A 13270-nucleotide genomic window follows, 5' to 3' on the forward strand; every position below is an offset into this window, starting at 1 on the left:
CTTCCCCCGAATTCATCAAACATTACACTCTTTCATTTGGTTTCACGGCCCAATTTGCTCTGAGCCATCTTTAACATCTGATGGCCATTTTGAATGGCAGATAAATCTGCTAATAAGCTACACTCCCGCAAAGTGAAATTTGAATAGTTGCCTGAGCTTTGACTGCAGTATGACCCACTGGCCCCAACAGCTGTGAGTTGCCTCTTTACGCCCTGCTCGAATCTCTCTGACCCCGCACACAGGCGGAAACACTACTGATAAATATAGAAGCCCTCTCACCGAGCACTGAGAAGCCCTCACTACTCTTAAATGTGTGGTCTGAGCTCCGCAACACTGCCCATAGCCGCACTACCTAATTTGGCTTCTTCTGACTGGTCTCTGAGGCAAAGAGTGAATCAAATAAACCATCAACCCGATTCCAGTCAGAGGGACTACTGTTTCCACAACTGCGTCTCACTATAGTAACTTCCCAACTCTTTACATGAGTCACATGTAAATACAGACACTGAATATTAAGAACATTCAAGCATTGAAACACTGACAGGAAATAAACAAGAAAGAGCATGTGTTTATGCCATACTTTCTTAAATTAGGTAATTATGGGACAGGCCAGTTATTTGTCAACAAGTGGATGTTAAACTCAACCTCTCTTCTCTCAATTTCATCTCTGTTTGCTTTGGCAATGAAGATAACAGGTAAGGAGATGCGACAACTACACCGTGTCAAAGGATGTTTTAGGACGCTTTCATAAGCCAGTCCGAACACCAGCTTATTTACAGACCTCTTACAGAACTATTTATGGTGTAGCTGGAACTTACAAAATGGCACAAAGATATATACAGAATTATAAGCACGTGATATTTAATATACAGCACATTTTTAGACACTAAAGACCAGACTAACATTTTCAGACACTAAAACCCACACAAGACCAGACAGCTGCAGATTGATCATAAAATGTTCACAATGGGCACCTCAGTCCACATTTATTACGTTTTTCCTGGACCCAAACCTTCGTAGGAAGATTGTAGTTTGTTGTTCTTTTAAGATGGATTTCCAAACAGTATTTTACAGGTTAAAATTATATTATTTTAAATACCGAAGCGACCCATATATCGAGTTCTCATGCTTTGTTCCAGTTTCTATTGCAAATATGATTTGACATTAGTCTACCCTAAAGTATTTTTGCTGGACTCATCCTTGATATTTAAAAAGCAGTCATATTTTGCTGCAAAATCTGAAATTTCAACCATTTCATTTGCATAATTTAAATTGCATAATTGTTCGTGATTATATTATACAACATTATAATATGGGTACATACTGTTTTTTTTAGGCAAGTTTTATTTTCGTACACGTTCACAATATAAACTTGTGTTGCATCTGTTGGTCGCTTGGAAGAAAAAATATATAGTTATGATGTCATTAAAAAGAGGCATTTACACAAAACTGAGCTGGAGTTCGTAATAGGAAACTGACTGTTTCAACAAATAAACACAAAACATTTCTATATTTCATATTCCTCGAATGCACGTCTGTTGAGCGTTTTTGCTCAGGCAGGAGATTGTGATATGTAGGGCGCAACTGATTTTTGTAGCAAGCGCATACTGATCATTGAAAATAATAGACTGTTAGAAATACACACGCCACACAAATCAGGAGTCACTCATAACCCAAAATACTCTGGAAGCTTAAATAAGTGGGACGTTTCATCCTGTGCAAACGCATCCCTGCTTTGTCAATGGCTCTTGTAGCTCCACCTCTTCTGGAGTCCACAGAAGAACTCCTCTCTTCCCAATATCACTTCAATTAAGAGAGAGAGAGAGAGAGAGAGAGAGAGAGGAGACACCGACAGAGCAGTGGACTAGCAGCACGGACACTGGGTTTTGTTAAACTGGTACCAGTGCGCACATGCATGGTATCAGTCTAGACTACCGCTGCAGGAGGACGACGCTGAACTCTGCGCCTTTGTTGAAAAGAATCCGGCGAGTTTGATCGAATAGTCGGATAGTCGAGTCGAATATCATGGGCTCCCGAAGACTGCGCGCGAAGACCGCGGCGACTTTACTCCTTTATTCCTGCTCCCTGGCCGGACCACTCGCACTTTTCATCGCCATCCTTTCACCTCCGTGCGCTGCGTTCAACTTAGATGTAGATAACCCCTCCATATACAGCGGACCGGGGGGCAGCTATTTTGGGTACTCTCTGGACTTTTATATGACTAATTCTCCAAGGTAAGTTCGTCTGGGTTTCTGTGAATGTTTGTTAGCAGTAATAAATCAATAGTTCTACAAGCCTCTACATTTTAAGTCGATGGACGTGAGTTAGGAGACGAAAAGGAAAGAAAACTAGTTGCTGACTTCCATTCGCATCGTTACAAAGAAAGATATCGGCTCGGATGTTCGGATAACGGATGTTACACATACTACAGTCTTCTGGTGTAGAGAAACCTCAGCTTCATTACCGTCACTGCATTTTAGGTTAAATACGACGCAACAGTACTAGACAAATCAATACTTTTAATCTTAGGACTTGTGGGTAAATACAGAGCAGACCAGGATGTTTGACTCTAGAGGTTTTACTTATTTTAATGAAAGTATTCACTCGTTTTGGGAAGGCTGCAGTAAAGACCACAGAGGAATAAAAGTGATATCTGCGGCTTTAGCGCGAGCGCAGCGGGGGACATTTGAGGACCTCGGGACACCACCGACGTGTCTCCAACTGGTGTTTTGAATCCCAACCTAAAATGTGAAGTGCTGTATAGATCAAAGCCTGTCTCCACAGCTGGGGAGTGACGGTCTTTTAAAAGTGAGATTTAGTGTTTGTCCAGGTTGACCCTAAACAATAGTGTGTGTGTGTGTGTGTGTGTGTGTGTGTGTGTGTGTACACTCTTGTCCCTCTTCTTCTCAAAGCCTTGCCTCCACCTCTTTATCAGAGTATCATGTGCCAGTATTTGATCAAGCCGTATTTAGGACATGAGTAGTGGGACAGGGTGATGTCACTGGCAGGACAGTTGAGTCCTTACTGATGGGGTATTTGAGGAGGTGCGGATCGCACGTGCTTTAGACCTGCAGAGGAATCATCTCCCAGAAATATGGGACCTGTAGGACAGTGGACATTCACATTTGTTTTTTGTTTGTGTCTTTGAGGTTGACATAAATACACACTCTAATGTGGATGAACTACTTATCACATCCATGTCACTTGTATATGTAATCTGATTTTTAAAGTGCTTTGCATTTTATTTGTCTTGGGCCGCTTTGCTAATGTCCTCCCAGTTCAGATGTCTTGGCCAGTGTGATGCTCAGACTGGAGGTGTGAGTAATCCCTGAGCTCGTACTGGGTGTTGGCTGGATTCGTATTCTCTTCCTCTCTAAGCTCTCGTGCCTCTTTCATTAGTCACTAATGGGATGCTGGACGCTGATGAGAGTGAAGCTATTAAATCGATGAGCACAATACAACGAGCAGAATAGCGTCTCAAGTACATAACATGTGAGCTGACTGTCTGAGTTCAGGAACAAGAGTGTCTGTGTTGCAATTCAGCCCCTCCTGCTAATTCTGTGACAACCCTAGACTCTCTTAAAGAAGACCCCCTGAAGTCATAACAAGACCACACACTTCCCCTCTTTTTGAATGGAGGTTTTGGAATGTTTCGTTTCCCCTGGTTCTTGGTCTGTGGGACGTGGTGTTGGGCTGGAGACGTGGGCAGGAGATGGACTTCTCTTTTTTTCTCTCTCTTGCCAACCACGCCCACTTTGTTTTACCCTCTTCAAAAAGTTGAAGCTATGCTGCCCCTCTGGACGTGGGAGCGGGTGACATAGCGTGATTGACCTGCTGTGACGGGTGCGGGTGGCCGTGAGACTGGGCGTACGCTGCCGTGTAGCTTCACGTGTGCCTGTGAGTGTATGAGGTAAATATCTCCTCATTACTGTGCCTCTCACCGTACTCACATATTCCAGACAACACAGCCCCCGTGCAGACCACCTCACTCGCGCTCAGGGGGTATGAAGTCATGGTAAGAACAGAAGCTCCCCCGGTGATGACTTCATCTGAACTTTTCACTGCTGAGACGTCACTGTGCAAGAGGGTGGTCAGAAACAGGATCTAAAGGCAAAAGGAAGAGTTTAAGAATGCTGTTTTACAGTATTTTGTAGTATTTTGGGCTCTTGGTTTTCTGATTGCAGAAATGCAACCTTGCAGTGACGTTTCTCATCCGCTCACAACGGGGGAACCTCCAGTGCTTCAGCGCTCGATCATCTCCACATCTCCACATGCTGCCGTGATGTGGTGTGCAGTGGGGCGGTGCTGAAGTGCACCTGCTCGGCTGCGGTGAGCCCACTGTGGAGCGTGGGGTGTGGGTTGAACTCCACATTCTGTCCTATGGTGTGGTTGCTGGGAGTTTTCGACAAACACAGAGGAACTTTCCTAAAGTTCCACTGGGAAGCGTTCGGACAGCCAGCTGCTTTACTGGATGGAAGACGAGATCGGTTCTCACACTCGGTTCACCAAAACTCTCCCCCCGTTGGGCCCTGAAAGAGTCGAGCAGGTCTGTAAGCTGCACGACGCTTCTCCACTAATAAAATTAGGGAGTGTGCAGACCACCGGGGGAGAGTGCCTGGGGGCAGGGTTCACGCACCTTCTGAGTGGCCTCGTCGGCCGTATAGTTGGAGCAGAAATTTATGGTTTTTGTGCAAGGAGCAAGCTGTGCTTTGTTGGAGAGGGGCCTCACATGGACAGTTCGTAATTCGTCCTGAAGCGCTTTCGGATGGGTCGTGGCATCCCCCAGCCTTCTTCCACTAGCCCTTCAATGGGATTTTAAGAGGCCTGCAGTCACTGATGTCAAATATTTACCCTTTAGGGAGGAAATATGGAGTCATTTAGGATAAGCCATTTTGGGTTCTCGGTTCTTCACCACTAGTTAAAGGCATGAAGAAGAAACATTCCTTGCAGTGTGGAGGAGTAACATGTCCTAAGCCCTGTCTCTGTCTGCATAGCATTGGGATGGAGATGATAACTTATTGGCTGGAATAGGTCATAGGTTCTCATCGGAAAATTGGATTCATTCTCAAATGGGTGTTCATTGTAAAAATGTGAATGTTAATTCACGGTTGCACTTGTTCATATAGAAGAGATCTATTTAATAATCAGGATGGACTTGTGAACTGTGTATCCGTTAAAAGGCACTGTAGAAAGAATACACATTCTGGACGGGTCTGTAAATTAAAGACACGATCCTTGATCAAACGTACACATGTGCATTATAGATGACCCATTATGTCTGCTTGGAGATGATCAGGTGATGTTGAACTTGTTATATGTTTTAAGAATAATGTCTTACCATGCAGAAATATTCAGCAGGGTTAAAAAGAGGCTTTGGTGTTTGATGTTTTTTGGAGATGGTTTGTGGTTCAGTGAAAGGAGAAGTCTGTGGTCCGAGCCAAACGCAATGGATTTGCGACCGCATTGTGGCCCGTCTTGGGGAGAATGTTACTGAACAAATATGAGTAGGTTCTCATCTGCCTCACTACATTTTATCGCAAAAAGGTTGGCTTCATCTTAATGCTGTCACGTGAGGCTTCATCTTAATGCTGTCACGTGAGGCTTCATCTTAATGCTGCCACGTGAGGCTTCATCTTAATGCTGCCACGTGAGGCTTCATCTTAATGCTGCCACGTGAGGCTTCATCTTAATGCTGCCACGTGAGGCTTCATCTTAATGCTGCCACGTGAGGCTTCATCTTAATGCTGCCACGTGAGGCTTCATCTTAATGCTGCCACGTGAGGCTTCATCTTAATGCTGCCACGTGAGGCTTCATCTTATTGCTGCCACGTGAGGCTTCATCTTAATGCTGCCACGTGAGGCTTCACCTTAATGCTGTCACGTGAGGCTTCACCTTAATGCTGTCACGTGAGGCTTCCCGCAGACTCCAACTCGCGCCTTCGTTTGTAAGGTGTCATGCGTATATGTTACATCATGGATGTTTCGGCCCTGACACACGTCGGGGTCCTGACACACGTCGGGGTCCTGACACACGTCAGGGTCCTGACACACGTCGGGGTAATCCCTGTGTGAGTTTGTCTCTCTCCCAAAGTTTACCTACTGTGACTCAGCAACTGCTAAACCAATATTGACCTACGACACCAAGGGCACTTTGACATGGCTAAACTGTGTGTGTGTGTGTGTGTGTGTGTGTACCTGTGTGTACCTGTGTGTGTGTGTGTGTGCGTGCGTGCGTGCGTGCGTGCGTGCGTGCGCGTGTGTGTGTGTGTGTGTGTTGGCTGATGAGTTCTTCTTCACCAAGATTCCCAGCACAGTGATTAGAGCGTTTCACACACTGCACAATGGAGTGCTTTGTGCATTGATGGAAGTGGTTACCTGTTTTTTCAGAAGCTAAACTTTTCCATGCGACCTTTGTCATCATTTTTTTGTTTCATGGTTATGCTTCCACATTTGGAGTTTCCATGGAATCGGGGTGTGTACTCTGAAAGGATGGTCTGTTGTAACACTAGACCACGGTGTTTTAAAGGTTGAGGGCGACAGGCTCGACCAGCCACTGAAGTGATGGGGTGACTTGTCCTTACTAAGGAGAGACTGTCTGGGTTTTTACTGCTTTGCTCTAGCGGGGCAGCCTTGTGTAATAAGCCCCTGTCCTCACAAGCACTAGGAGACGCATGCGTTTGATCACGGCAGACAAAAATTGACGTGGCGTGTTGGGGTGATATCCGTAGGCAGGAGGAAGCCTCAGGGCTGTGCTGACTCCGTCTGACGCACACTAAGAACGTTAGGAAGATCTTTATCTTTTAGCTGGTTCGCTTTGCCCTTTTAGAGTCAAACGAACACACTGGATGACCCAGCCATAACAATGGGCAATTTTAGTCAGTGAGTCAGTTTGCAGGTTGGCTGGTTTACTGCCAGCATATCTTGATATACAAGGGGTTGAACTGCGGGTCAGAGACACAAACGGTAGATTGTAGCAGTGTTTAGCTGACGATGGGCCTGAGAGCTTTGCTCTGTTTGTAAGTGTGAGGAGTTTGACTCCCCGCTGAGCCAGCTCCTCAGAGGTGTGAACGGCCCGCAGTTGTAATTCGTCTCTTGGATGGTTCTGGCTTCTGGGGAGGTGTGAATTATGGCCGTTTGGGGCGCTAAGTCTTAGAATTTGGCCTCAGCACGTTTCAGGGGGTGACGTCTCCGTCTCTGTTGAGATGGTTGTGGGCGTGGCACGTGTTGAGCCCCGCCTCTCGTACCTGGATCGTGCGTTGTGCTCACTTCCCTTCCTAACTGCTGTTTCGTAGTTTTGCCGGTGTGTCCTGGCGCTGATCTGGCGCCGTGTGTTTTGTGATTAGGGTTGGCCGGCGTTTTGTAAATTCTGTTACCTTGATTCGTAGCCCCTCCAGAACACACCTGGCAGCAGGCTGCCTCCACAGTCCCACCCCAACAGCTCGCTGGGGGAGGAGGTGACCCACCGAGGTGGTTGGCACGTGACGGAGGCGCAGGCCTGGAACCCTCTTTGTGAGTCAGGTCCTGCACCCGGTTCTCTGGCTCACCCCTGCACACCTGGTCCACAAACTCTAATTTGCAGACCTTTTTGCAGCAGTATACGTTTCCTCTGGGAGGAAATGCTTTGGTGGTTACATTCAGCTCACGGTGGGGAGGGGGTGATGTTTATCAAGGTCAGCAGAGCTGGGGGGGGGGGGGGGGGTGTTCAGAATTAACTGCTACTCTGACACTTCTTTTCCAAGTCAATTTAGTCATTTAGATGTAGTAGACGACTCACAGCGGCCCAATAAGCATCTGGATAGGCGTGGATTGATGAAACTACTTTGTACTGGGAGCCTAATTGTTTATTCATTGTACATCATAATTTTGTTACCACACTAGATGCTTAATGCTTTGTTTGTGTGCCCTGGCCGCACTTTCTGTATTATGTTAGTTGTGCCGTGCGGTGCTTAACCGTATTGTTTTAGTCCTCCTGGTATGGACTGCCCAGCCGTTTGAGCCGTGCAGCCGCCCAACGCCACTTGTCCCGGCAGTGTCTGCTTTGCTCATCATCCCTGGGCCCCTCCAGATCTCAGACGACGGGACTGGGCACGTGCGGTTCGGCTCGGACCGGCTGTCTGACCATCCAGACGAGGAGGCCCCGGCCTGCTTTTCAGCTCTCTCATCATTGGCCCGTTCCAGTCTAATTACCAAGCAGGCGTCCGACGCAGAGCTGTTTAATGCCGAGGCAGGCTGGCGTGACTGGGAACGCTCACCAACGGTTCGCTGTGGCTTTGGGGGTCGTGGAGTTCAGGGCTTGATTACCTGGGTGATTCGGATGTGAGGCTTTGATGATCCTGCTGTAATCAAGCGTCACTACATCGTGTGTTCTGACTAAACCCAGGTGCTAGATGGGTGATTCTTCACTGAATGCAAATTATTGTGTACTAAGCAAAATTATAAACAGACCTAGTGGGTCTGTTGTGTGTTTATGAGCCAAACATGGGTCCAATGATCGTCTAGGAAGAGCAATTTAGTTTCTGTTGCATGTTCTCATTATGCTCCAGTGAAAGACTTTGAGACCGGTTGGCGGTTGCCTGGTGTGGAAATTACTGTTAAAGCAGTTTACTGGTTTTATTTATTTATTTATTTGAAAAATGCCTGTCAGTCTGACCTCAGTGGGGACCCTTAGCATTGTGGAGCAAATCGGAGCTCCTGTCTGTTCTCCACAGAAATACTGGCATAACGATTGCAATATATCGGAGCATATGACCACAAGAACAGAAGAGACATTTTATTCTGTGAAAACTAGTCTTTCTGGTAAGAAAATAAAAACTTTCAGGAAAGTATGAGGGAGTAATGGGATAAGTTCATTACAAGTGAAGAATAACTCAGTTTTAAGCTCCAGCTAATGGCTAACAATTTGTATAATTTACTCAACACAAGCCCTCCACAGGCACGTTGGGCTAGCTTTGTTTTTTAGTTAAGGCAATAGGTTTGTATTTTCTCCAGACACTTAATGTCTGCAGCGTGCTTGTGCCGTTTACAGTTCAGCTGTGTGTGGCAGAAGGGGGCTGAATGTTTCTAGTCTCTGTGAAACAGCCCGGTGTGGTTTCTCAGCAGGCTTTAGGCAATTATAATGGTGTTCGAGTGACATGGGCTGTACAGCTGGGAGGAAGACGATTAGGTGTGGAAGGAGGGAAGAATGTTCCGGATGGCTGGTAAAGATGGGGCATGAGACATGGCGCTCGCATTTCTCTCAGGTTAGCAGCGCTAGCAAGCCTGATCGCACGCTTTTATCGCCTTCATTTTGGTCCTATTACTAAAGCCACAAATGAGCACTGTTTTTTAATGGTTAGCATTTTAGCGGTTCAAAGCTTTGCAGAGTTTTTGCTGACAGGCTTAAGTTGAACGACTTGTCCTGGATGCTGTAGAGACTACAGCTGTGGCTCTGGTGACTGGGGGTTAGATAGACGATGAAGGCTGTTACAGTAATACCAGAAACATGCCAATGTTGTTTTTCTCATTTAATTCTCAGTGAATGGTTTAAACTCAACTCATTTAGGCTCTGTTATGATGGGGCGTTGCAACATACCACAGATTAATAACTAGTTCTTAAAGCTGATGACCACAAGACCTCAAAACTGTTGTGCAATTGTGAATGTGAGCAGTGTTGGAGCTGCTAGTGTGATATTAAATGTGAGTTGTGCCGGAAACACATCTGTGCTTTATGTTGTTTTGCAGGTTTTTTTGTGGAACAAATGTTTTTCATCAAAACTAGAATCTCTTGGAAGGGGTTGCTGAAATGTTCGCTGGAGCAGAAGAGCTGATGTGCAGAATACTGCCACTACAGCTGAACACCAGTCCCCCCAACACCAGTCCCCCCAACACCAGTCCCCCCAACACCAGTCTCCCCAACACCAGGCCTGTTAGAGAGCAGATTGAACCTTTTTTTTTTTACAGTTTTCCTTTTATCCAAGAGTAAGCAAGCTTGTTATCACAATGCTAATGTTAGCCCAGCATTTAAGGGTTTAGTTGGGAGAGAAGGATTGTGGGACTAGACTGATCTTCAACCTGATAAGGACCCATTACATGCTAATTGCTGCTTATTTGCAATTCTTTTAGATGACTATCAAGAGGTGTGTGTGTGTGTGTGTGTGTGTGTGTGTGTGTGTGTGTGTGTGTGTGTGTGTGTGTGTGTGTGTGTGTGTGTGTGTGTGTGTACGCACGCATGCGCATGTCGGCCTGTGTGTGTTCACCAGAAAACGTCTTTGTGATGCGGAAGACGGTGATTTCTAATGTAACTGATGAAAGCGTTTTTCTATTGTTGAGTTTCCTGTTGCATTTCTTTGATGATGGTTCCAGTGATGAGAAACTGCTCCTGTTTACATTTCTACCAACACTGTTCTGGGAGACACTTGGACAGTAACTCTCAAAGTCCCTGCGAATAACCGGTCCCGGTACCGAAAAGCCCGATGGTGGAGGAGGCTGTGGACCCAGTTTCGTCCATTCTTGCTTTGTAACACGGCACCTGTCGGCGAATATTAAAGGATTTCAGTGATGTGTTTTAAATGCCAGAGTCTTGGGCCAGTGGTGCTTTCTTTGCTGTTCTTGGTTAGTTAACACTGTGTTTATTATTTGCTGATTTGCTGCATATTGGTGCAGAAAGTGAAATTTGGAACACTCGTCCTCCAGTTCTGGAATGCTAGTTCCCATATGGTGACCCGGTGAGGCCCTCGTGTGTAGGCGTGTGTAGCGCGTGTCGGCCAGTGCGGTAGCGCGTGCGTGCGGCTCTCTGGGGTCTGTGGGGAAGTGTGTTCTCAGACCACGCGTCCGCACCACGCCTGTCTCGGTGTGAGCATGCGGTGTGTGGCGCGTGACAGCGTTTTGCCCGCGTGCCCCTCCGCACGCCTCCGTGCACGTCCACGCATGGTTTACGTCGACGTGGACGAGTGTACGGTCAGCTGTTTTAGGGCCCGGGCGATTTGATGGGGGTTTATTTTCAACCACAGTAAGAAAGTTAATGCTATGGCTATGGTGGGAATCCATGACGAGGATTTTTTATTTTTTTTTTGCTTAGTTTTTTCCCTGGCAATGACATTACGGCTCAGACTGTGTGTTGCGGCACCTCTGGGATGTTCCTCTGTGCAGGCATACGGCGGAAAAATCGGGATTCTTTCTCCAAGCCGGAAGAGTTCGTTGTTTTGGTTCCCCCCTTTACGAAAACAGATGGAGCACGTGCTCTGGGTGCGTTTTCCCTTCAGTAAGAGCTTTGTGTCCATCCAGGGATGCCGTCTCCTGTAGTGGCCTTCAAACCTACCGGCCCCCGGGATACTTAATCGTTAAATGTCCCCCCTGTTGTCTTTTCATCTTTATAGGTCTTGCGCGTAATGGTCCTCATAGCTCCTCTAAGACTCTAGGCATTGTCCGGTGGGTTAGTAGCTAACAGGCTGCGGAAGCTTACAGCCGTCAGTTAACACCACACAAACTCCAAGCTGAGTTGAGGTTATTTCAGGGAGATTAAGCTAAGGACCCATGGTGGCAAACCTGAACAGTTTGGGCAAAACCCTCCAGTCCTTGTTCAGCCTTTTAAACCTTTCTTTCCACCTCTAATCTCACGATTGCATTGGAGTGATTTGTAGATTCCCTCTGACTAACAATAATATTTACCTAACCCATTTTACCTGTCATGTCTTTGACACAAGTGGTCCAGACCGGCCTTGGAGTGACTGGACTATATCTTTAATGGATCTAAAGTGGACACCGGCTCTCCACCGAGGCTACAGGGCGAGATGAATCTGTGCTTTGTGAGGTGGCCCTCGGTCATGCGTCACTGACCCAGGACCAGGGGGCAGGAAAGGGTGTTCTCTTCCTGTAGGACCACAACACCCACCCCCCCCTGACTGAAGCTTTCAGCCCACCCCCCACGCTTCTCCTGTGCCTAACTGGATTGGCGTTAATGACAGGAAGGGTGATGGTGAGCTCACAGACAGTGAGGACATGTCTGTGCAACCATGCTGTCCTGGGGGAAGATGATGAGACCCAGATTAAATGAGCAGTGTTTCCTACAGTTGTAGTAATTAAAATAATATATATCTGTTTTTTTTTTTTTTTTGAGAAGTTGATGAGTCACAGTAGTATGTTGTGGGTAATGGAGCCGCCTTTGAAGGCCATCTGGTCAGGGTTTACCTGTCCTCCTGGTTGGGACCATCCATATGCCTCTTTGTACCCCTCAGATGTCCAGTTCAACCACAGTTGGTTTTCATTAGAAATGTTTTTGGTTTATGAAATCATGGCAAAGTTAATAGTGACACACCCACGTGTGTTGTAGACATGGCAGAGAGAGAGAGAGAGAGTGTGTAAGAGAGCGAGAGAGGGGAAGGGGGTGCGTGTGTGTGTGTGTGTGTGTGTGTGTGTGTGTGTGTGTGTGTGTGTGGCCTTCATGTCTGTCCTCATATATTTGCAGCTGTGTGTGAGGCATTATTAGAAATCATGTGTGTGTGTGTGTGTGTGTGTGTGTGTGTGTGTGTGTGAGAGAGAGTGACCCTGTGGGAGACACACAGCTGTTGAAACACAACCATGACTCCACTCTAGCTCCACTCACACAGTTTCAGTGCTTGTTTTCTCATTTGTTAGCTGATTAGACTAGTGTGTGTGTGTGTATGGGTGTGTGTATGTTTTCTGAGTTTTAGGAAGAGAAACTCATGTTGGTCATGTGTCACCAACAATCTTACCAGCAGTTGCACATGGCCACAACATTATGTAACTTGGTGCTGTGCTGTACATTAGTACAAACTCACTTTCCAGAAGGTCATAATCTTTCTTCCAGTGCTCGTCATTCATTATTTCTAGAGTTTGTGAATATAAAAATGGAAATGGTCACTGTCAGATTCTCCATAATGCTACACTTTATTCTTTAAAAAGAAAATATTATTTAAATTTGCCTTCAAAACAAATTTGGAATCATGTTTCTTTTCATCCACGTTTCAGATGGTTTCCCTCTTATTGGTTTTTCCCGATGACGTGAGATGTTCCTTCACGTTGTCCTTGTCCTTGTTCCTCCAGCGTGAGTGTCCTGGTCGGAGCGCCCAAAGCCAACACCAGCCAGCGCTCCATCAGAGAAGGTGGTGCAGTCTTCTACTGCCCCTGGAGTCTCCACCAGACGGACTGTAGCAGCATCGCCTTCGACCAGCAAGGTACGAGCCCTCCACCCACACCAGACCCACCTGCCCTGCGTGCCTCTGACCAACAACTCCTTACAGAGTTCCAGTAGATGTTTGATGGTGGAGATCTC

General features: G+C 46.6%; 1 protein-coding gene across 1 annotated transcript in view; it reads left to right on the forward strand.

Moving 5' to 3' along the window:
• Positions 1 to 1739: 1739 nt before the first annotated feature.
• The window catches only part of itga5 (integrin, alpha 5 (fibronectin receptor, alpha polypeptide)), a 22384-nt gene continuing 10853 nt past the window's right edge, over positions 1740 to 13270 (forward strand). The window contains 2 exon segments of the mRNA XM_076984232.1: positions 1740 to 2234; positions 13042 to 13172. Coding sequence (XP_076840347.1) covers positions 2026 to 2234; positions 13042 to 13172 — 340 coding nt within the window. The 5' untranslated portion in view covers positions 1740 to 2025.

Source organism: Brachyhypopomus gauderio, chromosome 21 (assembly GCF_052324685.1).
Source record: "Brachyhypopomus gauderio isolate BG-103 chromosome 21, BGAUD_0.2, whole genome shotgun sequence".
Lineage (NCBI taxonomy): Eukaryota > Metazoa > Chordata > Actinopteri > Gymnotiformes > Hypopomidae > Brachyhypopomus > Brachyhypopomus gauderio.